The sequence below is a fragment of the Notothenia rossii genome, assembly GCF_949606895.1.
Source record: "Notothenia rossii genome assembly, chromosome: 1".
Lineage (NCBI taxonomy): Eukaryota > Metazoa > Chordata > Actinopteri > Perciformes > Nototheniidae > Notothenia > Notothenia rossii.
Window position 1 is genome coordinate 24,120,140 of NC_136912.1, and position 25,845 is coordinate 24,145,984.

A 25,845-nucleotide genomic window follows, 5' to 3' on the forward strand; every position below is an offset into this window, starting at 1 on the left:
CAGCTTTCCACGGGGAAGTACAGAGTTCACATTGTTGTCAGAGAGACAAACTGCATATGTCCAAAGAGAAAGACAGGGGTGTTGGATACAGATGCCAACAAGAAATAAACCACAGTCTGTAGACACCATATGTGCTGCTGAATATTTCAACTGCAAACTCTACTGTCAGTGAAATCCTTTGTTCTTGGAGAATTAGGCAGCTACAGATGTATTTGCCTGTACGTTGCAACATCACACACACAGTTGCAGGTCTAAACTGATGCTACTACTTTGTTCTCCTAGGTGGCTTACAGTGTCTTTTTGGCAACTTTTAGATTTACCAAAATGTAGGAAAGTCTGCTACGCCAAGATTACAGTAATGCGTTGTTGATTGTGCTGCAAGCCAGTTTTTTGCTAAAATTAAACTGCAGTAGGAGTGTAACCTAATTAGGCAGGACCTTAAATTGACAAAACAATCAAAAAGAAGCTGGTGTGATGTCTGACTTCATCTCAAGGTAAGAGCTAAGAGGATTAACAGCATGCAGCAAATGGGCAAGTGTCAGTGTCTGGATGGCCTTAGGGAGGACTCCTGTCTTAAACTTTAACAAGGCCTTGTGTCCTTTCGATTGTGGGTGCTAATTGAGATGTTAAGGCGGGGAACAGGAAACTGTGTGAGCTCAGCTTTTCATTGGCTCCATATTTCTCATTGATGAAGAGCTGTTGTGTTTCCCCTTCCTGTTTCCCGTTTAGTGGTGGTAGTTGTGTTTTTTAAGGGGCTACCATGCACATCTGATCTGGACCATAAAGCACTTATTGATCCTTGTGAACTTTTGCCTACCTCTCCCCTCAGTTCTCACAGGCCCGATGTCTATGGATTCAAACACAGTCGAAGAGAAATCTATAGCTGGGGGAAAGATGATTAAGTGTTGCTGAACAAAGAAAAAGGATATAGGACCACACACTTTTTAGAGGGTACTGAGTCCAATTAACTAGGCTACCAGAAAATCAATAGCTGTCACCGAGGATTTCACTAAGCGATTTCAACAGGGATTTTAGTGGAATTCATTGATGTGGTGCCCTTTTTCCTATTCCCATTAGTGTATGTGTTAAACATGTATCCTTTGACTTTGTGTGTAAGCGTGTTTTTATGTGTCTGGCTGTGTTTACTGGAGTTGACTGTTTGTGTTTTTATTTGATCACCGCTGTGATTATGTCCGCGGCCACTCAACCAATTACAACCACTTGCCTGTCTTTCTGACAACTGCCACATCAACACGGGACACTCGTCACAACCACCTGCCCTTTGACCTCGTCTTAATTTGCCCATCCCTCTTCCTCATAAGGAGTGAGGTCAGATTTACAGCCAGGCCAAATACAGGCAACCAAGGCACACAACTCTTGGGTGTAAAGCTGAGCAATAGATTCCTGACAGACAGTCCACACATGGGCCTGGGATTGAAGCGTGTCCTTGAGATGGAGAAAATCAATAGCTTAATGGGAAAGTGGTTATGGCTTCTCTCTCTTTTCCCCTCTCTCTCCTTCTTCTCTGAGACACTTGTCTGCCCACTAACTCCCTGTGTTTAAAGTAATCTTCTCCTCAGAAAAGGGACACATTTTAAGCTCGATCATTAATGTTATGCCTGGAGAGGGTAGATTAAAAAATGGATATATGGCCTGAGTCAGTGTGCCATTTAGAGAGACTGGGTGCCGTTTCCCCTTGTTATTACATTGGGGCACAGTAAATGAGATTTAGCCAGGGTTTTGCAGTGAGTAATAACACACATGCACACACTGCCACCCACATGGCATGCTTGTAAATCAGTGGATCAAGAGCACTAAAAATAAGTACATCAGAGGCTGAGGGAAAGAAGTAAAGACACATCACACTGTCGTCTTTGAAAATAATGGCTTTGGGGACCAGCATTGGGCCTGGAACGACTAAAAGCAACCCGCCATAAATATTAAGCATTTATGTTATCTTTCATCTGAACACCTTGTTGGTGACATCAATGAGTCTATTTGCACTTAAGGGGACTGACTGGGTAAATGTGTATCGATTGTAATATGATGGGAAAAGAGGTTTTGCCCAGAATGGGGAGCAGATGGCCAACTCATAGCTTGCGGGGACAGGAGAAAAGGCCTCTTAATATGTGTGTAAATAGAGGTGGGAGTTACAGTATGAGAGAGTGCTGATGAGAACATTGCTATGAGAGGAACAGTGCAGCATGATGAGGTAGATGAAACATTTAACCAAGGTTTGAGTGTAAGAGGAGAGCAGTAAGCAAACTCAAAGCAGGAGCACACAAGTCTTAATCTCATAACCTTTCAAAGTTCCCTCAGGAACCTACATAAGCAGCTTAAAAGTTAGATGAAACATCATTTTCCATATATGCATATATATATATATATATATATATACTCTATATATTCAGTATCAGCGTTACATACGCGTATATACGCATTTTACTGTTTGGTTAGACCAAGCATATTTGAAGTGACAAGATGTGTATTGCTACATGTTATACCGATTGTAAAAACGTGTGCCATACATGGTTTTTAAATAAAGAAATGTAGCTAATAAAAGGGTTGTATTAGTATTTTTACACTTTTGTTTTTTACTAGGCCACCACTAAGTCACCTTGTTAGTAAACATTAAAAAGTAGGGCAACAATTTGTACAGATATGTCTTGTAGCTTGTCTAGGTTGCCTGGTGATTTAACATGAGAATAACACAAACTACTTGTTGCCGCCAAAATAGGAAGCATGTTGGGTACTTTTCTGCTGCAAGATGAAGAACTCAAAGACCCTTAGTGTGCTTCTGCAAGGTCATAAGGCCCTCAGCAATGCAACAGCAGCAAGCAAAACGCATCATTGTTTCTTTCTGTAAAACAGTTACAAAAAGTGACCTCAGGCTGCTAATAAGTGCTGTTTCTTACCGGGCTACAAGGTTGTTTTTCCCGTTAAATAAAATGTAATGTTTTCTAGCTAGTTGCTGGCTTTATCTATCTGCTTACTGCTGGGCAGGTATTGTGCAATGTGGTTACCAAAGTTGAAACAAGTTGTGTTTAACAAAAGCAAGCCGTGCGACAGAAACAATGGACTCATAGACACCATAAAGAGCTGAGGGGAACTTCAAAAAGGGGTGACAGCTTCACATCTAAATATTAATGGGATCATTCATCATTTGAAAATATAGATGATATCCACAAATATGTTATGTATGCAGTATATGTAATATGTATACGCTATGCAGCAAAAATCATTCTAAGAAATACATATAGAAATGAAAACAGTTGTGCCTTATGGTGTAGTGTTGTTTTTACCTCTTGTAACATATTGCCTCAATAGAGCGGCTGTCATCCAAAATTAACGTGTAGGCTTTAAAAAGAGCGCAGTTTGTGGGGTTTGGAGCCTGTTAAACACCTTGCTGGGGCGCGCCATTTCTGCTGGGAGGTTTTCAAACATTCATCGTACTTCCACAACCTCTCCCTTTAACTATGCTCAAGCCTAGGGGGTGAAAAAAATCCATTCCGACATGGTCACATTTAATTCCCTTCATCATTTTTCAACTGGAATGAGTGAAATTGCTCCTTACCATCAGCAACTTTGCTCATTAAGAGCTTGGAGAACATTTAAATATTTCTATTTAAATCGCCTTCCCAGCAATTCCCAAAAGCCTATTTTACGCTTCTGCGGTAAGTGGATTAAAATGAATTAAAAATGAAAAGAAAAAGGGAGAGACTTTTTGTAGTGCCTTTTATGTTTGGTGAAATATAGCTTATGTTTTGTATCAGACAAAAAAGTATACTGCAGATTCACCTTTAGTGCAAGCTGACTAATTGATTTAGTTCACTCCGCATGTACGAGAGGAGGGAAGTGTGGAGAATGATAATAAAATCACACAGTTGGCTCTCTGGTGGAGGCTCACCAGCCAAGCTGTCATACTTTATTTTTCTTTTCCCCTGTTTCTTCCTGTCTGTCTGTCTGTCCTTATTAGACCTGTCTTCTTCAAAAGGGGTTGTCTTAAATCAGTCCAAATATCTACTTTCCGGAAAACCACTTTCTATGAGTACATATTTGCTGCAGATTATTTTCCTATGTAGCCAGACATCTTTTTCTTACATACCAATACAACTAAGATGTTCTCTTTCTATATCCCTTAACCAGTACTTTTCTCTGTAAAACAGTATCTAATGTATTTATTGTTCTTCAAAAAATATCATCTTTAAAGTTGTAGATTTGAATCACAGTCACAAGTAATGGTTGGGTTGTAGGCATTTGTGTTGTTTGAAAAAGCTCCCATAGAAACTACAATATATGAATACCAACCTTTTCTGGATCCCATCCGTCTGTCCAGGTAAACCATAGCTTTTGTTATGATAATTTGCAACAGCACAGAGTCCATAAAAAAAAACCATTATTAAACTCTGCATTCAATTATTGTGATTCAACAGGAGACTACGTAGAAAGGTAGCCTGCTAAATATTCAAACTCTCAGTCCGTATTTTTGAATATTTAATAATGTCTATTCACATTCAGTTTCATTTGAACACACAAAGAGCATAAAGCTCTTCCATCAGGTCTGGCCAATTGATACTGACAACAAAACCAACCATTTTTACGGTCAATGGGGACTTTTCTTTTGTTGCTTTGCTTTTGTTGGACTCAAAAGACTTTGATGAATCTGTTTCCCTTCTTTGTTATTTGACAGGCTGAGCTTGCAAGTTAGCGTCCTTGTACATCTTCTCACAAGCACACACACACACACACACGCACACACAGACACACACAGACACACACACACATACACACACACACACACACGCACACACACATACAGACACTGCCACATGCCACAAGCAGATCTCTGACAGACGGGCCAATCTTCTTGTTTGGTTAGCCGAGGTGAAATAACTAATGGTGCGCGATGTTAGGACGGCATATTGTCGCTTCCACAGATGTGTAGCTTGACATCTTGCTTTCTTCTGAAGTAAGCCGAGACCGACACAGGAGGAGACCCTGCTGTTGTAAAATTTGAGATCACAAAGTTCTGATATTGGCCTCCACTAGACACACTAATTATTGTGCTTTCGCCATGCATGCCATTTCATTATTTATAATGTATAAGCGTGCACCCATTCTGAAAGATCACTAACACACATGGTACATCTGACTCTCATATCTTGCTTTTGTTCTCTCTTGTTATCTACCCTTATTACCTATTTCTCCCTGCAGTCATGCCACGTTTTGCTGAACAAGTGGAGGTTGCTATCGAGGCACTGAGTACAAACCCTCCGCAGGCCTTTGAGGAGAATGAGTTCATTGATGCATCCCGTTTGGTCTACGACGGCGTCCGGGACATCAGGAAAGCTGTCCTCATGATAAGGGTATGTCCAATTCCTCCTCTATAAGGAAAACGCTCACTGACATATTCTGAAAAGGTTTAAATGTACAGCAAATGTTAAAGTGTGATATTAATTTATTTGGCAATGCTGACCCAGACCAAATGCAGTACATGATTTATGCCTTCCTCCATATATTCAAGACAATGTATAGGTTATTTTGTGAATGGGGACATCTACATAAATTGTTTATTTCCTAGTGTTGCTGAACAATCTGTCAATACGACTACATTAAGCATATTTGCTATACATTTATATTCACTTTTTTTACAATATCCAATCACTTCAATTTATATTTTATTTTTTTGTTTTTTTTACCAGCCAATTAATACTTTGAAAATACAAGATGGAAACCAATGCAGTTCATTCTAAAACTAAAAATAATAACAATAAAATCTGCTGAGTCATTGGATTCATTCCAATGACTCATGAAACACATTTGTCACACCTTCCCAGTTGCTGCTTCCTTATAATTGTAGCTTCACCTCTGTGGCACATTGTTGGTAGAACACACTGTGCTGTCCTACAATATGGGATGTTCCTGTTCCCGCACTAAGGATGATAATTGATATCTGAAATTCTATTGAACTCCCATTTGAGATGTCTCACTTCTCACATGATTTGTTTTGTAAAGCTAGTAGAACATTTTACAGCATGTACCGTAGTTACAAATAGAGATGCATAAAAACAAGACACTAGCAGCTACTGCCTCTCATATCCACTCTGATGTTACAGTATCTGCATTTTTCACCCGAACTGGCCCTTCTCTCTCCACCATGTAATTCATTTATTCAACTTTATGCAGGCTGGAAGGTTTCCCAGTGCAACTCTGGAAAAAAACTAATTATGGAAAATAATTTGATGTTGGTAAATAATGTAAAACAGGCAGCTTTGAACTGCCCGGGACCAGCTGGCTTCATAATCCCATCCAACTTCAATTACTTTCTGAGGAAACAACTCGGAGGATCCTTGCTTTCTCTGTTGTCTAACCCCATCATATAGATAGCAAATGTTGGTACCACATGTAATAGTTTATTGTGCACACATTCTTAGGCCTCTCTGTTATTTTTCTCCCACTTAAGTCGAGTAATGGCTCCTTTAGAATTTTTAAAGCACAGATCTTACGAGCAGTCCATGGATTAAGAAACCAATTCTCCACAGTGTGTAAACATTGAGGCAGGTCTTGGGAAGAGTGTAAAGTTATAATAAAAGTTTTGTCCTGGCCTTTATGTACTTGAATACAAACAACACACAGACAGAAAAATACTGCAAGTACTGGATACAATGGAATCTGTTAAATTGAACAGTGGTCGGGGACTGGCCACTTTAATATAACCAGTGTTTACAACCAGTCCTATTTCCAAGAAAATAAGACATAAAGCATGTCTCAAGCAAAAAATACAAAGTTAACTCGAAATTGAAAGGAGTAGCATTGAATTACATACAATTTGAGGGGCTGCATTGATGGGGGCATGGTTTTTAACGTATTTTGAGACAATTAAATACAGTCTGAAAGGCTGGTTTTAATAAATAACATTAATTGTATCCTCTGCTCATCCGGGTACCCATTGAACTGAAGGACCAGTCTCTGCAGCTGGTTCACATATGGTCATACTTCCCTGGACGTTATGATCCAGCTAGCTAAGCTTGAAAACATTTTAATTTACTAATGTTAAATGTATATTTTACTGTTGGGAATACTAAGAATCACAATTACCAGCCATCGCCAGTTTACAGTACATTTATTTCATTATTACCAAAGACTATGGTCCACTAGCATTTGAGCAGTTTAGTAGTCCTGCTCTAGTGCCAGTCTAAAATGAGTTATGTGTAAATCGTTTATGATATCTCTGATACAATAATCCATCATAGAGAGGCTACATTCTCGCTGCCTGTAAATAGGGGAACTCGCAGTCCTCTTCACAAGAATAACCCTGACAGCTCTGTAAACACTGGAATTTTTTAAATGTCAGCATCATGTAGGAATGATGATTTTACACATGTTCACGTTTTGATCTCATATTCTCAGCAGCATGTAACGCATCCACCATGTGTTACCATGGTGATGTATCCCAGTTAAGAGTGAGCCGTCTTCATGAGATCAACATGCCTGTGCTGAGGTTAGCTGGCTTACCCACTAATCTTAATTAGTGAGACAGCGTTATAAAAAAGGTTATTCATGATTTACTTACTTAATTTGAGCCGAAGTCTAAGTTTATTACATTCAATTTTTCCCAAAATTGCTAATGCTCCCAATGGTTTTCCCAGTTATTTAGCATGGTGGAGTAATCATGTTTGTTTTCTTTATTACATGACACCTCCAGAGAAATCAATGGACTGTTATTACTGTACTTTAAAAGAATTACAATTGCCACACAGCACTGTAAATCATACTAAAAGACACAAAATAAGATTACTGTGCAAGGTAAAACTGTGCAAATATGTACTGATAAAAGCAATATATCTGACATTCTTGATCTTTAAAAAAGATTCCTGCTACGAGTTTGCTTTAAAAATGGTTTCTTTGCAGTCGTGGATCTTGAAAGCAATAACACCAGACTTGACAGACCATCCGTAAAATATCGTGTAATGCTTGAGTCGTAGCTTCACAAACCAATTTAAATTGTGTCAAGGTTGTTAGTAATGAATCAAGCAATTTATTAGCTGATATTTCGTGGCAGCTGACATAAGCCAGATAGCACAATAAAGAAAAGAGTACCTTAAGTTACTAATATGACTTTCATCATTCAAATGTCCCCTACAACTAACACAGGGTGGTTTTTATACCCTCTAGCATCACACATGCAAGGACACACGCACACAAACACCCACTACTCACAATCAGCACATACTTCATAGACTTTCCAGGTGCCCTATCCAAACACTTCACATCAGCACTGGGTAAATATGACGTCTCAATTTTCATTAATATACCGTATCTCCAACATCAGATTCTTCTTTCCTTCTATCCTGCCAGGGCCTCTTGGGTATTTATGTTTCTTTTGTTTTTGCTCTCTTTAAATCAGCCAAGCTTAGGCTTTGTGCAGTCGTGCAATCAAGAACACGTCAAACAATGGGTGATTCTTGGCAACCAGGCATGGCGCGGATGTTGCATAAAGTAGCTTCCATGATGGGTAGAAATTACCCATTGGCGGTGATGTCCATTGGCAGCATCTCTCTCTTTAGTGTCAAAAATAAAGTTACCCTCCTTTATCTCACTCACTTTGGTTCCATACATACGTTAATGTGTAGGGAACCAAAGACACTTACCCAGGTTTTGTTCTCATGTGTCCAGATATTTACCTCTAAATGTAAAGGTTTAAGTATGTGTCCCTGTTAACAGCTATCTAAAAGGGAATCATTGTTGCTATCCATACCTCTACTTTTCAACAATTAAATTAGTGCTGTACATTTGAAATTCCTATAATTCCACATTTCTGATTTTGTTTAAATGTCGGTCATTTCTTTATTTAATGATTAAAAGACAAGTGAAGATTATTTCAATGGTTTATTATGTGGCATCTCTCTTTGCCATATGCTGACTTTGGTTTGATCTACAGTAAAACTCTCAATGTTGTAATGTTTATTGAACGACAAAACAGACAAAAATGTTGCCTTTTACTCTAGTCTATATTCTTATACAATGGGACATGGAGTCAAATCTGCTCTTTTCAACTATCAGTTTAAGAGTTGTATGTTTGTTCTTTTCTTTTTCCAAGTTCTCCCTCTCTGACTGTTTGCCCGTATTTGTCTTTGTGTTTCTCACAGACACCAGAGGAGCTTGAAGATGACTCTGACTTTGAACAGGAGGACTATGATACTCGCAGCAGGACTAGTGTCCAGACTGAAGATGACCAGCTCATTGCCGGACAGAGTGCTCGGGTGAGTCGATATTCATCTCCCCACTATTCGGACAACTACCTGAGTGCGCATCAGTTATGGAACTTAACATGTAAAATAAGATAAAGCCAACATGCATTGGTTTAGGTAAAGACTGGGCAACAAGCCTACATTCATTGTATACTGTAAGTCTCTATAGTGTAATAGAGTCAGTCGTAGGGTGCGAGTTGAACTGCTTCCCACCTTAACACCCCTGTTCCCTGACCATACTGGAATCGATTCTTCCAACTAGTTCCGCTTAAATAGCATTATAGTCAATTTTCTGTAAGTAATCCTAACAAGCAGGATTATTTTAAATAAGCAGTGTTCGGGGGCGTCAGGTGTAAAATTGCAATCATAAACAACAAAGTAATTACCAAATTCCCTTTAGATGCCAGAAAAAAACAAACACAAAAAGCACTGTAGTGCTGTGCCAAGGCTTCAGTCGCGATCACCAGAGCCTGGGCTTTGTGGCACATTAGCAATTTGGGCCCAGCTTAAAGAACATTAAGAGGGTATCAGTAATCGTTCTCCTCCAGCAAGACAGAGGCTCTATTGCTGTGTAGCATGTTGAATAGATTGTGGATGGCAGGAGTATGACTTGGCCCAATGCCTCTCCCCATGACGCAGGCCTGTATTATACTGCCTGAATCTCTACACAGTCTGCACACACAGGGGGGTAATGCGAAAAGTAGGGAGAAATACATATAACCGAAATAGCGTCTTTTTGTGTTTGAATCTATACTGTAGCCGTATTCCTCATTTTAATAACCGCTTTCACACCAAGTACTTTGCCGTACTTAGTTCCCAGCACTTAGTTCCCCCATGGAACTAAAGAGCAGATCGCGTTCACACCGGAAAAAGTCCCTGAGGGAAGATTACGCAAATGAAGCCGCTGACGTCACTTCTTCTTCTTCTGCTTTGGGTTTTACTGGCAGGCCGCAAACCACTTCACGGCGTATACTGCCACTGGCTTCAGTAGAAGCTGCTGGAAGCCTTCTGAGTAAATCGCCAGAACGCCGACACCTCCTCATCTCCACCGCTCCCATGTTTTTTTTTGTGTTGCCATAAGTTAGTCTCTTTCCGTTGGTGCGCTGGGCAAATGCTAATAATGCTAATGCCAGCAAATACAATGGCGGCTTCACAAAACTTCAGAGTTTTACGGGCCGTGGTTTGCAATTTGCCCAGCCAATCAGAAATTTGAACTTTTTTCTCCCCAGGAAAGTACCTGCTCTCTAGCAGGGACTGAAAAGGGGGGAAAAGTTCTCATGAACTAAATTATCTTTTTGGTGTGAACACAAAATCCCAGGAACTATCGGAACTAAAAGGGAAAAGTATGGGGAAAAGTACTCCAGTGTGAAAGCGCCTAATGCCTGTTGATAGTACTTAAGACAAAAAAAATGCCAATTCAGATGCTACGGAACTGCAAACATGCTGCCTTTCATAATTAAGGCTAGCTGACAATACTGTACATTAAAGTAACACAATACAAAGTTTGCACAACATTGGTCAATGTGTACACAAATATCAATAATGGCATAATGAGTCATGCTTAATCATGACCTTTTTTTAATTACATCTGACTCTTAAAGAACAAGTTAAAATTACCTTTTTCTGATGTTTTTATTCAGCAGTTGAAAGATAAATTGGTACATTTTAAGGAAAGACTATCACTGGATAAAATATGTTGCATATATATTTCGCAAATAATCAGCATGTTACACATTATAATGTTTAACATCAAATAAACATTATAATACTCTAATAGATATCAGAATGCTAAATGGTGCCATGTACACATTATTTGATTAAGCAGTTCTCATTGATACACAATAGTCTGTGTTTGGCTTTCTTTGATTACACAATTCAGCTTTTAAACTAAGAGCCATCTTATAAAAGTTTGTCAAATCCAAAACCCATCCATGAACAAAAAGAACAGATCCATCCTTTGGGAGTACAATAGCTACTCCAGGAGAGCTGTGGGGTTCCTGGGTGTGAAGTGCTTTGACTCGGTTTTATGTATACTCCCACCACGGCTCCCGCTGCGTAAAGTTGCAGGGCCATCTGAGCTTAGATGCACCAGCACTGCCACACAAGGGAGCTTCACAGCACCAAACTGTTTTTTCGGGCGCCCAGCTGTGCTTTGAGTGGGCAGCTCCTCTTGGTAACAGTTTGTTGTAGAGAAGTCACAGCATGTCCGTTTGTCACAACTAGTCCCTGTAATACGTGTTATAAGGTGGATTAAAGGGTGATTGAATTTAATTATTGTTCATGCAATCTTAATATGGAGGCTATGCGCTTAAGCTCGCATCAGATAAAATGCTTGAAAATGTATTGCATCGTGTTATCAAACGTGATATACACATATAGTAGGCATTATCGTGTACAACACTCTTTACATCTGGCATACTGACGAAGCATCTCACACAGCTAATTGATATTGCCTGTTTTTCCACTTATAGACACTGCTATGCCCTCAGAGACTAAACATTTACACACGCAGAAGACAAGCACATCCATAAAAGATGTGTTTGCAGTGAACCACTGGTGATCTGCCCAGTCGGCATCAGCCTGTCGTGTCAGGATAAAGCTTGCTGTCCTCTCACGGTCATGCCAAGTGCACACTGTTGCTCTGTGTTTCTATTCAAACAGACAAGAGCAAGTGTAATCCATTTTCTCCATAGAAGCTGACATGAGCACACTGAGGTTTACAGTCATGATCCCTCCAGGCCCCTGCAATGAACGGGTATCACACACAGGACACAGGCGTAACATCTCTCCTTCTCACTTTCTCGATCTCACTGTCTCACTCTTGCTCACTGTAGAAAGAAATCAAATCAAGTCCAGGGCAATCCCTGGAGCCTTTGTTCCCCGAGCTGCCTCGTGTGGTGCTCTGCTTGTCACTTCCGTTATACCTATGCTAACTTATTTGAGCAAACATGCATAATGAGAAGGCAGAAAAACACACAGGGGAGGGAGGCCTGTACATAGTGTCTCTTTCTATTAGAAAACGCAGACGCATAGTCTACTCCGATAACGCACCACGGATAATGCACACACATACACTCAACATTTCTTAACACAGTGATTGGATAACGCTGTTGATAGGTCATCCATAAAATTGAACTCTGAGAGTATGGGCAGTTTATTTCAAATGAAACAAATTAAAGTCATTTCAAGACGCCGTGCGCGGTGAAGAAACCCGGAAAGCGCTCTAATCCCCGAAGACGTAGCCGAGGCGCAGAGTGTATTGGCAGAGCATTCCCTCGGCCGGATTTGCCACTATGTTAAGCTCCCAAGGCCCGCTCCTTGTTGTTATCAGTAAAGTAGGGGAAGGGATTTGGGGATAAGTGAATTCTAGAGAGCAGGGGAATAGGAAGGGGGGGGGGGGGGGGCTTCACCAAGTGCCTTCCTGCTCCCCTGACGTCGAAATTGGCTCATGTTTACCCCTGTGCTGCAGCTTTCCTTTGTGTTCACAACCCCTCTCTCCCTTTTTTCCCTCTCTCTCTCTCTCTCCCCGACCTCCTTTCATCCCCAATTTAAAAAAAGGAATTTCCAATCCAAATTGTAGAGTTTCAAGATACTTTTAAGTTCCTTTTAGCTGTTCAATAAAGCAGTTATTCTTAGTTTAAAAGAGTATAGACGTAGGGAAAACATTTTGATTGCATTTACAGAAATAGCCAGAATGCCTCGGTTTCCCGATTTACTTTCCTCATCTGTCTCCTAACAATGACACATAGCAAAACCATAACTGTACTTCGTTTCAACTCCATAGCCACTGTTTTGACACCAGGGGCATGCAGGTCGATGTAATTATAGAAATAAGTGAATAATTGATGCCTCAACAGTTGGGTGCAGCAATGAAGTGAGCAGTAAAGATATGCTTAAGACCGTCCTCGAGTTTCGGGTCATAACGATGTGCCCGGAGGCACGGTGCACTCACCTGTCATGATTGATTCGGCATTACTGTACAGCTCTGCCTACATCATGTGTTTGGCCACATTGAACATGAGCAGGTAATAAGCAAACCATACCCAAGAGAGCTACTGGCTACCCAGAGCCCAAACCAAATGTATATCAAAAAATATATATTAGTATACATTAGTGTTATTTAGGACAAGCACGAGGGCTTTAAATGTATGTTTTCCTTATAAAACCCCATTAGTGCTAATTAACCCAAGCCAAATAAAGTAGGGATCATCAGTCATTTAAATTAGGGAAGAGTGTTGCCTTGTAGATGAGTAGACTTAAAGTAGTTGTTTGTTATAGATTTAATAAATAGTGTTTCCAGGAGCAGCAGAGCTACTGCTGTGGTACCCATCATTCGTAGTCACACCTGCACAGTGAATAGTTTGCCCCATTGGAATCAGAGGCCTGTTTTAAATTGTTTATTCCTCATTGTGCAGTCTAAATACATATTAACTTTGTATTTGTTTTAAATGTGAGCAGTGTTTCCCCCCCAACACGCGCTTAAATGGGATTTGCTGCATCGCTGTTGTTTGTGTGTCTTGGCACCAGCAGCAGAGGAAATCTACACTGGGCTTGAGGGGGCTGGGTTTGCTTGTTTGTTTACGCCGTTTGGGTTCTTTAAAGCTAAACCGCCATCAAAGCGTTGCGCCCCTCGTTCACAAAGTGATCAGAAGGCCAAAGCTCATGGACACAGCTGTTGGCCTCAACTTGTGCCTCCATGCTTCTCTATTTCTTTCTGTTATTTCAATTATATTTCATTGCGGGCCCCCTCCTGTTTCAGCTTATTTTCTTTTAGAACAATTTCAGAAGGACAAGTCATCTATATTTTTTGTTTTCAATTTCCTCCTGACACATATAGCAGGGGACATGAGTTAAGTGACGCACTTTCTCACTGAGCTCACCCTGCACCCCCACATCAGCTTTGCTGTGAGAGAAAGGGATGATGGAAGAGGGGAAAGGGGGACAAGGGCGATTATTTCATTGAGAGAATAGCAATTCTTGGAGGACAGTCAATAATAGATGAGGTTAAAAAACAATGGCGACTTTTCTTTTTTTACTGTACTCGTTTTCTCTCTCTGCCTCTCGAGTCAATAGAATCGACCTAATGGAAACCAGGTTTCTCTTCCTTCCATCTCACCTCCCTGACATAATGTTGAACAAATGCATTATTCAGTCTCTGGTCTAAGAAGCGAGGTAATTATACATTTATCTCCCAAATAATACTTGGTCCTCATTGTGCCTGTGACCTTGCCTCAAGATTTATGCCATTTTGGACCTGCCCCCAAAGGCCAATGAGGGAAAGATGAAGGCAAAAATGGATTTGCGCTTTATGGATATAAGATGTCAAGGGGTTTGAAAAGGTCCAATCATTAAACGTAAAGTTTAGAACTTTTTTTTTTGAGTGTTATAAAGGGGCAGGGATAGTCTGACTCCAGACTTAGTGTTCAAGTTTTGTAGGGCGGATTAAAAAGTAGGCCAAAATGAAAAAATAGAACAAATGGTGCTACAGCTCTCTTTTTTATATTCCTTGCTTTATTCTTTTTCTCCTTAACTAATCCCCGTTCTTATTCGCCCCTTTCCTCATTTCCCTATCATTCCTTCCACCCCAACCTTATCCCCCCCCCCCCCCCCCCCCCCTCTACCTAAATTCTTCTCCTCTGGCATTTCCCTTATTATGAGCAATTCTTCCAATTTATTCTGCTCAAATGTGCTCCCTAACAACCCTTTCCTCCTAGTCTAATGCTTTTATTTATTCCACGCTCCTCCGTTGCCTGCAGGCTATCATGGCACAGCTTCCCCAGGAGGAGAAGGCTAAGATTGCTGAGCAGGTGGAGAGCTTCCGACAGGAGAAGTGCAAGCTAGATGCAGAAGTGGCCAAGTGGGATGACAACGGCAATGACATCATTGTGCTGGCCAAGCAGATGTGTATGATCATGATGGAGATGACAGACTTCACCAGGTAAATATCACACTTAAAGGCAGTTAAAGCAACCTGTGAACACAATAGTGATGCATTATCAAAAGTACATACGGATAATTTGTTAGATAGATACGTTTCTTTAACATACAGCAAATACAAAAACTCTAGAAGGCTTTGCTATGTTTACTAGCTAGTCGCTATCTTTGTTCTCCTGCAGTTTGGTGCTGGCTAGGGACAGACTATGGCTAGGTAGTGTATCATTACATAGCGGGCAGTTGTTTGCAGTGATACACTGCAAACAACTGCCTGTTATGTCTTGAAGGGGACCTATGTCTTTTATACAGTGAACGGTGTGCCAGAGAACTCACAAAGTGTCATAAAACAAAACCCTCTCTATTTTCCTCCGTACCCAAATCACTAAAAACGGTGGTACAACGGAGCTGATCCAGATTTGCGTCCGATATGACGTAATATCGGAGATGTGGGCTGGCTTTACACCCACGGCTCTATCAGAAACGTTGCTATCAGAAACAATACCCGACTGTTTTGGACGTAATATGGTCTTGGTTTACATTAGCAAGCATTGCTAACACTCAGAGCTAACCTATACTGGAGAGAGTATGGCCCATTTCCAATCCACCCCCTACACACTACCCCTCCGTTTCGCGTGGAGGGTCTGCCACATTAAGTGCTGTGGAGGGGGAGTGGGTTATCCAGCCCTCAAACAGCGAGTCTGCATCGGTGCTGACTTCACCTGAGGCCCCACGCAAAGTTATATGATGAGGCCCTCCTATTCGCGAGCGTCGTCGTCGTCGACGGGGGGGGGGGGGGGTTGCTAGTGGAGCCTCGCTGCGGCTCAGTTGAGGCTCCCTCCGCAAGGTGAGGCCCCAGGGTTAGCGTGATCGGCCTGTAGGGAGGGGACGGCCCTGACTGGACTCAACGCTGTTTGTGTCATGTCAGGAAACACGCTGTTTACAAACAGTTCCTGCAAACATTCATTGATAAATTGTGAAGTTAACAACCTCATGATAACCTCATATGTTTTTAACTTAGGATCATACCTGTGTTTAGTCTAGAAAAAGGTAAATGTGTGCATTTCATTATAAAGTTGTGTATATTTACAGACTGTTGCAAAAACCAAGAAGCTTTTAAACATCAGGTTTAAAACTGAAAGAGCTTTACAAAAACACAATTAAAGAGTTTTATTTGAGTTATTAATTTTTATTTTTTGTCAAAGAGATGCTGATTTGAAACCGTTGTTACATACAGTTACGGCATTTCCTGTTTCTCCCGGAGAGAGGGGAGTTTGTCCCAAAGCTTGCCGCTGTATTTACTCCCTCCATCTGACAGGAGGAAGCCTCGTTGAGCTGTGAGAGTCACTCCACAGAGTTCACTCCGTCAGGGAGTGGGAGTGGGTAGGGTGTGGTTTGGAATTGGGCCTAAGTGTAAAAAAGCAGGATATAAAAAGGAACTCACCTTGTGGTAAACCCGCAAGAAAATAAGCATTTGAGCTCCACATTGTTTCAGAAATAATCCTTGATGTGGTTTGGAACATGATATGTGTTTAATCCCAGGATCGTTTAGCTGTATCTCGTAGACTTCTGAGAAGGCACAGGCTCCCCCTCCTCTTTTTTTTCAAGCTGAGGAAGGAGGTCATTTCTCAGGTGATAAATCTCTGGAGGATCATCATTATGAAAGAAACCCCTTTATGGTGTACATGAAACAATTGGAGCAGTGAGTAAATACAGTGCCAGCAAGTGGGATTGCTAAGGAACTATCTTGCCTTTGCAACGCAGAGCCGCACACTGATTTGTGAAAGGCAAAGTGACCCATTCAACCTTTATTTTGCTCAGATTACAAAGCAATGCTTTGATTCAAAGATATACTGTAATAGATAATCTATTTGCATTTAGAATCTTGTTACTAAAAGCCAGCAGCTTTCCTCTCAATCGCCCCCATCTGCGCCTCAACATATCAGTGAAATCCCTAATGCCAAAGTGATAGTTATCTGCCATGTGTATGGATTTCTGAGCCACTCCACAATTACAGTATATGGCATCGAACTAACCATAGGAGGTGAAAAAAACAATAATCCGAGCCATTAGTAATTACTCATGAGTGATTATGGCTGTGGTTCTGTGACTGCACCGTCATTACTTGGCATTGACCCCGGTTACTCAGATTGGCGTGAACAAACTGAGTCTTAGCACTGAATAGAAATCCGACATTACACAAACGCAAACACAATCATTTAGCCACAATGACTTTGACATGCTGTCAGATCAAGAAATAACAACACAGAACAAATACTCAGTTGTTAGCCATTATTTCCCTTTATTGTTTTATTTCCTTGTTCTGAAAATATTCCTGTTTTTGTTGTTAAAAAAACATGTTTCTTTGTGATTCAAATGGAATCTCTAGGGACAAAGGCACACTGTATTTGTTATATCCAATGTCTAGGAAATTGCGTACTGTTGGTTTATTGCAATGTCATATATTTCTAATGGCTGCCGCAGCAAATTAGTTGCTCCTGTATGAGCTCAGGGGTGAACTGGGTCTTTAAAAGGAATCTCTGCATGTCCTCTGTCTCTGTAACTCCGGCCACATTTCCTTTTTAATACTTTATCCCTCCTTGAATTTTCCCAGAGGCAAAGGCCCCCTGAAGAACTCCTCAGATGTGATCAACGCGGCTAAGAAAATTGCAGAGGCTGGTTCTAGGATGGACAAATTGGCCCGTGCCGTTGCCGATCAGGTAGCTTTGCAACTGTGTCTGTTACTGTCATTGTTATCATCATTATTCTTCCTACCAGTGTGAAACTTTCTCTGAATGTGTCATAGTAGCTGGCGGCAAAGCACATTTTGAGTTGGAGTAAGTGGGCATGGCCATTGGAAATCTTTAATCTGGGCATTGACAAGCCCAGCTGGAGCGGTGGGCTGTGTTGCCACGTCACGTCGTCTCCCAACGGGGCCACCACTGAGAGAGCAAGACAGCAGAACCAAGTTGTGTCGCTAATATAATTAGCTCCCAACCGAGGTGTTGCATTCATTATCAGATGAGTACTTCTCTAAAACTGTGTGTGTGTGTGTGTGTGTGTGTGTGTGTGTGTGTGTGTGTGTGTGTGTGTGTGTGTGTGTGTGTGTGTGTGTGTGTGTGTGTGTGTGTGTGTGTGTGTGTGTGTGTGTGTGTGTGTGTGTGTGTGTGTGTGTGTGTGTGTGTGTGTGTGTGTGTGTGTGTGTGTGTGTGAATACAGCAAATGAAGTGGGAGTAATTTCAAAATGCAGCACTCCAGGTAATGCATAATGTTCTTCTTCATTTTGTCTGTCTCTAATAAGCAGTGAAAATATACTTAGGCACAAGACTCACTGATTTATCAAGGCAACGTTTTGTCATTGTCATTGCAACTGCTGTTGGCTAGAAAACTCTTGAAATAATTTGTGTTGGTTTCAGTATCACACGCTGGGCCTTTTTCCAGAGCTGCGTAGCTGAAGAAATGTTGGAGCTCACATCAGACTCAAAATCAAAGTCTCTCTTTTTCCTGAAACTCACAAGAGGCCTGCCTGCACACACGGTCACCAACAGAGCTGCCACATCTCAAACGAGTTGCTATGCTTTATATTTCATTTTGTGGTTTAAGAAATTCAGGAAATGTATCTTTATAAGGATATGAAAATGTTAATGACTAGAAATCACCCGATTAATCATGATCACTGCACATTCCAAAGTTATGTTAAACCTACATTTATTATTTTTTTTGTTTTATGGCTTCCTTGGGGTTGTTGAAAAACGCTGTTAACACAACATTGACCAACATTGGTGTATAACACCACCTTACAGCACTATTTGAAGTTGATATAACAACTGTTAAGTCAAACAGTGGCTTATCTACACATTCAGCATTCTCAGAGCAATGTAAACACAATATTCCCTCGCTTTCAGCTGTGTTTGGCCGCTTGCTCGACCTGAGAAAAGAGAAAAAGATGCTTACTTTGAGTGATTGTTGTTTGGTGCTTGGCAGGTAGAATAAAGTTGGTTTATGGTTTTAAGTTTATAATAGTTTTTCTGCCTGTTGAACCTGAAAACAATGCTGATGAGAAATGTGAGACTGAATGAAAACATGAAAGTGGCGAGCCATAAAACCAAAACTGATAATAATAAAAGCACCAAAATGCTCCATAGAGCTTAAAGAGCCTGTGACACGAGTTTCCCCCATCATCCAAACCCATCAATTTGAGTAAATATTGTCCCCTTGAAAACCTTTACTGAACTGATTTTGGATATTTGTACTTTGATAACCATTAATCTGCCCTTCAATGTTGACCATTTCCTGGATCTTCTCGGGGATTCTTCAAGTCCCGCCAAATTATGGGTGACGTCAATGCGGGCACAGCGCTCCAGCTGCACCGTTCAGGATCCCAGCATCTGCATGTAAACGCACGATGGGGCACACAGCAGCAAGCTCAGACAGCGATGACAGTTTCTGAGAGCTCATATGAGGCTGAAGGATCTGTTTATTTTGTATCTGTTAGAAGTTTAGGAATTAGGTGCGTCAATATGGGCGATCATACGGTCATGTAGCCAGTGGTGGACTGGGACTAAAAATCAGCCCGGGACTCTCGACCGGCCCACTTCGGTACCACTAGTAAATTGTCAACGGGGGGAGTGGGGGATGTGCTAGTGACTTATCCGACCGGCCCACTTCGGTACCGGCCCATCGGGATTCGTCCCGATGGCCAGTCCGCCACTGCACCCAGCCCACGTAAACTGTCAACGGGGGGAGCCTCGCTGCGGGGAAACGGTGGACCTAGTGTCCCGATCGGAGTGGGAATAATAATAATAATAATAATAATAATAATAATAATAATAATAATAATAATCCGTGCATTTTATCCATTAATTTCCCCAACATTGTGGTAAAAAAAAACACACGTTTAAATGTTGGTGTACTACTACAACCAGTGGTGTAGTGGGGATGTTTTTACTGGGTGGACGGGGTGGTGGGTGGACGGGAGACACTATGGACGCACAGTGCGGGCACCTGGTCACCCTACACACACAGTTCTGCCCCTCTCACACACACACGCTTCAAATCAAGTTGCATAAATGCTTGAGCTACGTTTTTATTATAATTACTGTGAAATCTGCCTATTATGTTTTCGTCATTATTACAACAAACACACACTTGCAACTGATAACACTGGCAATGATTTTAGATGTATTAGACTGGCAATGATTTTAGATGTATTAGACTATTAAAAAAAGAAATCATGCTTCAAATAAGTGGGGGTACGGCGTACCCCCGCGTCCAACGCCCTCTACACCACTTACTGCAACTACAAAAAGCATTGGTTTGTTTTCTCATCAGGAAATGCAGACCGGCTCAAACAAAAGATTTTTAAATCATCATCCTCACGATCATTTAATGTATCATATGTTCGCCGAATTGACATGAAAGCACTAATAAATGTAGTTTCATCCACTTGAGTTTACAAAAATAATCGATTTGTTTTTATATCACATCCGACGGGAGGAAATTCAGCAGCTCTCACTACCGATTTTTAATCCTAATTTAATCATCATCTTCACCACGATCATTTATGTTTATGTTCGCCGAATTGACGTGAAAGCACTGACAAATATGAATATACTGTAGTCAACTTCATTAAAACGTTATTAACGTGCCTAAACTCAGTAATTCACCATTTCTACGCATGACAACACACTTTGTCCGTGTTTGGCTCTCTCGCCGCACAGTGAAGCGTTCCCGCATTGACATCACTTCCGGCTTCCCCCAAAACCTCAAAATGAGTCGAAGGAATTTTCCCGCGATGTTCGAAATTATTGATATTTATCGGAACGGTATCGCTTTTTCTTTTTTAAACTGACAGTTCGAGATTACTAGTAGCCCAATATTTCATTGCACAACAGTTGTTGGGTTCGTGTCACAGGCTCTTTAAGTAAACTGCAGAGTAGGGTTCATCATTGTACTTTTATATTTAGCCTTTATTTAAACAGGTCAAATCTCATTGAGACACAGGAGGTGTGTACTACTGTATGAAGCCGGATTTTCGCTTAGCGAGGTAACTTCAGGGTAAACTCTGGGTTACGGTCCTACGACGCTGGTTCACTTCTTACCGGGGTAAAATAATACTTCTGCATACAGTATGTGACACTGTGAGTGTTGCACAGCCAGATACGGCTCAAGAATCTGACACAGATAAGGAAATATATGATACATTATGATGTGATATGAATGATAATGGGACACATCGACGTCTGCACTCACAGTGCCGCGGACTGTACGTGATGTTACTTTGATCCGGTTACTTATGTTAACTTGTGGCGGATAATTAAGTAAGCTCTCTTAACGCTAATGTTATAATAGTCAGATTGCTCTGAAGATGGGAGGTGATATTCTATTAATTTTCACGTTCACACAGTCAGTTGATTTTTGCCGGCCGTCTTTCCTGCAACGGCAGTTTTTCTGTATTTCCTTTATCCTGCAATATGACTCGATGGCTTTAAACTCCACACACTGAGCTCTGATTGGTCAGCAGGCGGTGCTTTCACTGAGTTGATCTCTTATCCTGGAACCTAACCTGCTCCGGACCAGGCTAGCTATTCAGCATAAGTTACCATGGAGATCTAGCCCGCTAAGAAGTGAACCAGCGTCGTACAGTAGGACCGGAAACCCAGAGTTTCCCCTGAATTTAGCTCGCTAAGCGGAAATCCGGCTTCGTAGTACAGGCCTCTGATCAGTGGTTACAATACCACACAAAGTTACAGATGGACAGGACACTAAACACAGAGACAACAATCAAATAAAACATCGTCAAAAGTAGTCATTCTCCAGTTTGTTTTTTTAACATAGGAGCCCTTTGACATTTACTTATGAGTAAGTGTTTTAAACCATTGTTGTAAAAATGATTATTATCACAACATTTTTGAATTTGGAGAAAGACAAGATTTTACACTGATAACACTCCATTTTGGTATTTCCTTGAGTCGTAAACTGTTTTTGTGTCTGTTTATAAAAATGTTTTGTATTTTTCCATGTGTGAGAACATTTGTCCCTGAAAGCTGGTCTCAGTGTGCGTCATGGCTTGTGTTTGTTAATTAGAGCAGATCTAGGACAGTAATGACAAAGTAAGCATGAACTTGCGTGTGTGGTTATGTATTAATTTCTGGGCTTGTAGACTGGGCTTGCTGATCGGAGTTATACAGGGTTTAGGTGGGAGTGAATCTGTCACATGGCAATTCTCTGGCAGAGCATGTGTCTAAATCAACAGTTGCTGTAATGAAAAGAGCAGGTGGCTTGCCATTTTATTCTCACTTACTGTAAATGGTTCCTAGACCAGTGTTTATTGAATATTCAACGCCTTCTGTTACACTTTCATAGACATCAGAGCTAGGTTCAGGAAAATACAGAGGGGCTTGAGGACATTTTTATTTCTAACATATATTTAAAAGCGTTTTCATGTGAGGCATTTAGGGCATCTGGTTGCCATGCTATTCAATGATTGGAATAGGTTATTAAAAGTTAAAACAGCAAAAGTTTGCTTTTATGAAGTCTCTTAATGGAATTACACTAACATAACATAACTTGATTATTTGTTTTCTTCCATACGAAGAAGACAAGTGTTTTGCATTTGCGCATTGTGGTAGGTAACCTGTGTTTATTGAGAGCACTGTGGCTTGACAGTAAGAATAAAGGCTGCTCCGCTGCTTTCAGACAGGCCCCTTAAGTAGCAAACCTTGTCGGCATGACTCCACATCAGCCCTATTGATGAACAAGTGCGAAGCGGAAGGCAATTCTGCATGGACCCGTGGAAGGACGGAAAACTCTTTCATAGTCATTTAAGCACAGCACTTGACGTAGAAAAACCCATGACTTTTTTCTCCACTATTTATCCCACTCCATTTTCTTTACCCTGCTTCATTGTTAAAGTATGACTCCTACATAGTACATAGAAACTGGTGTGTGGTTGTACAAACATCATGCACACCTATTCTGAGACATACTGATGTAAAAGTATCACCCTGCAGTCACATTACATTACATGTTACTTGTTAGATGCTTTTATTCAAAGCAATTGACATACCCAATACTCTGGGCAATCCTCACAGGAGCAATTTGGGGTGAAGTATCTTTCCCAGGGACACAACGACATGCTGACTGCAGTGGGGTTTGAACCTGTGCTCCCCTTATCCGAACACCAATGCACTAGTCCACTGCGCCACAATGTTTACTGTTGTGAAGGAACATTTGAACCACAGAAATAGTGTGGCTCACTAATGTATTCAGTCCTTTTGAACATAAATGGTGTAATAAGTCATATTATACTATGTATTGTCTACACATGAACAGGTTGAAGGTAGGATACATTCATTTTATTTTTTTTTATTCAATGAAATGTCATGACAGTAACGAAAATATTGGAGTAATCCAGCCTTATCTTTATCACATTGCCTTTCTTGGTGGACTTCCCTTTCCGATTCAAGAATATGTTTCTAAAGCATTGCATTCGTGAACTTTCAGTTTTAGCATTGGTTTGTGTGATATAACTTACTTAATGAACGAGTGCATCTCAAGAGGTATATATGGGTTTATCCCAATAAATACAATTTCTATATATAATAACTTAAGTGTCAAGTTTTTTTTCTAATTGCTGCTAAACACATGCTAATCAGAAGTATTCAGACTTCCAGGTTTCACTTTAGTTGTCACAGCGGAAAGCCCTGTCGCGTTGAGTTCAGAACAACAAGAGCAAAGCTCCTGTCGCCTCTACTGACAGCAGGGAAACCAAGTGTGACTGATGTGCAATTAAATGGCTGCTCACTAAAAACAAAAAGTACTATTAGGCGGGGAAACGTTTAATTATGAGCTTTACAGATAGTAAGAGAAAGCACTAAAAAAACATAACTTTTTAAGGCTAAGGTATTTATAAATAGTCTCTGTTCTAACCAAATAACATTTATCATCGTGGTAGTGATGTCAGTTTCTCACCTCCTAATGTCTTTGGATGAACATGTTGTAATAAGCATACTGTATGTGCATTAGGGACCAGCCTCAGTACTTCAGTAGAAAAATTGTACTGTACAACATGGATAAATATGTATATATATATATATATTTCCTTTAATGTCTTGGAAATTCATCTTCCCATTTATTGTGTTTTCTGACCAGAAGAAGTACATTTTGGGGGGGAAATTAAGATCCAAACTACACATAACTTACTTCTGAGTTTTGAAACACTACATCTGACCCTCACACATATATGTTCTTCATCTCTCTCCCCACGCATCACCTCTGCAAATCTCTCACACCCCCCTGGGGAAGCCACATGTCCCAAATTAAATATGAGATTGTCAAGTGAGATGGGAAATAAAACTATTAAATTCAGTTGTTACTTAAATATAGTAAGTAGTTTTAGAAAACAGTATTGTCATTCAGTTTAAAGCCATATTGTATAAATGTGTGTACCATGCTGTATTTGCCATTGCGTCTTAATTTTAATCTGCTCTCTTTCCAATGTCTCTGTAATGAAGCAGAAATAAGAACTGTATTGAAGAGTGCCATAGTTAAAGAAAAACAGCAAAAGAGGTCAGTTAGAAGTCAACAAATAAATAACCGGCTTGCTAGTGTTGACACTTTAGGAAAGGTCAGTCTTAGCCTGCTTATTAATGCAGCATCAGTGTAAGGTGTGACTTGTGTGTTGACAGACTGCCACACTCTGATAGTGGATTGCCCTCATTTTAACACCAGAGTTCACATCATCCTCCTGAATTATCCATCAGGAGTAATTTTCATTCATTTAAGGCAAAATTATTCAGCGGGAAAAAATAAATCCCACCTTTTTCTCTACTGGACTGGACAAATATATTCCTGAAACGCTGACACAAGCACTGAGGTTAGAGGGAGTTTCAGAGAGGGCTGAGAAAAGTCAGGCAGCAAACTAGGCTGTAATGAAGGCTGCTTCACATTGAAGGACAGAGGGGGAGAGATAGAGAGAGTTTCAATGGGCTTGGCAAAGTAATGGACCATATTGTTTATTTACATCAACAGGGAATGTGTGGGAGAAATTGACTATTAGTCAACAACACAATAGGGAACGATTGTGTTATTTCTGCATCAAACTGGCCTGGGGCAGCAGCGTGTGTGTGTGTGTGTGTGTGTGTGTGTGTGTGTGTGTGTGTGTGTGTGTGTGTGTGTGTGTGTGTGTGTGTGTGTGTGTGTGTGTGTGTGTGTGTGTGTGTGTGTGTGTGTGTGTGTGTGTGTGTGTGTGTGTGTGTGTGTGTGTGTGTGTGTGTGTGTGTGTGTGTGTGTGTGTGTGTGTGTGTGTGTGTGTGTGTGTGTGTGTGTGTGTGTGTGTGTGTGTGTGTGTGTGTGTGTGTGTGTGTGTGTGTGTGTGTGTGTGTGTGTGTGTGTGTGTGTGTGTGTGTGTGTGTGTGTGTGTGTGTGTGTGTGTGTGTGTGTGTGTGTGTGTGTGTGTGTGTGTGTGTGTGTGTGTGTGTGTGTGTGTGTGTGTGTGTGTGTGTAAGGGGGCCAGCAGTGTGAAGTGCAGTTAGCAGTGATGCCAGGCAGGACTGGCAGTGCAGTGATAATGCCCAGGGAGAAGCTTCCCTCTGCCTCACTGGCTGCTCTATGAGCTGGTAGCTTCACCCAGGCTGAATTCAGTGCCACTGACTGAGGGGAA

The 25,845-nt window shown here is 40.9% G+C and overlaps 1 protein-coding gene and 1 long non-coding RNA gene across 5 annotated transcripts in view; one reads left to right on the top strand and one right to left on the bottom strand.

Annotated features, from left to right (window-relative positions):
* ctnna2 (catenin (cadherin-associated protein), alpha 2) overlaps positions 1-25,845 on the top strand; it is a 314,859-nt gene that overhangs the window by 282,445 nt on the left and 6,569 nt on the right. For all 4 annotated transcript variants that reach the window (XM_079693317.1, XM_079693318.1, XM_079693319.1 and 1 more), the window contains 4 exons: positions 5,215-5,366; positions 9,150-9,263; positions 15,008-15,189; positions 17,797-17,902. In XM_079693317.1, the coding sequence (XP_079549443.1) occupies positions 5,215-5,366; positions 9,150-9,263; positions 15,008-15,189; positions 17,797-17,902 (554 nt within the window). The remainder of the gene's footprint in view (positions 1-5,214; positions 5,367-9,149; positions 9,264-15,007; positions 15,190-17,796; positions 17,903-25,845) is intronic.
* LOC307046739 overlaps positions 1-25,845 on the bottom strand; it is a 38,707-nt gene that overhangs the window by 4,549 nt on the left and 8,313 nt on the right. The gene's annotated exons all lie outside the window — the stretch shown is intronic.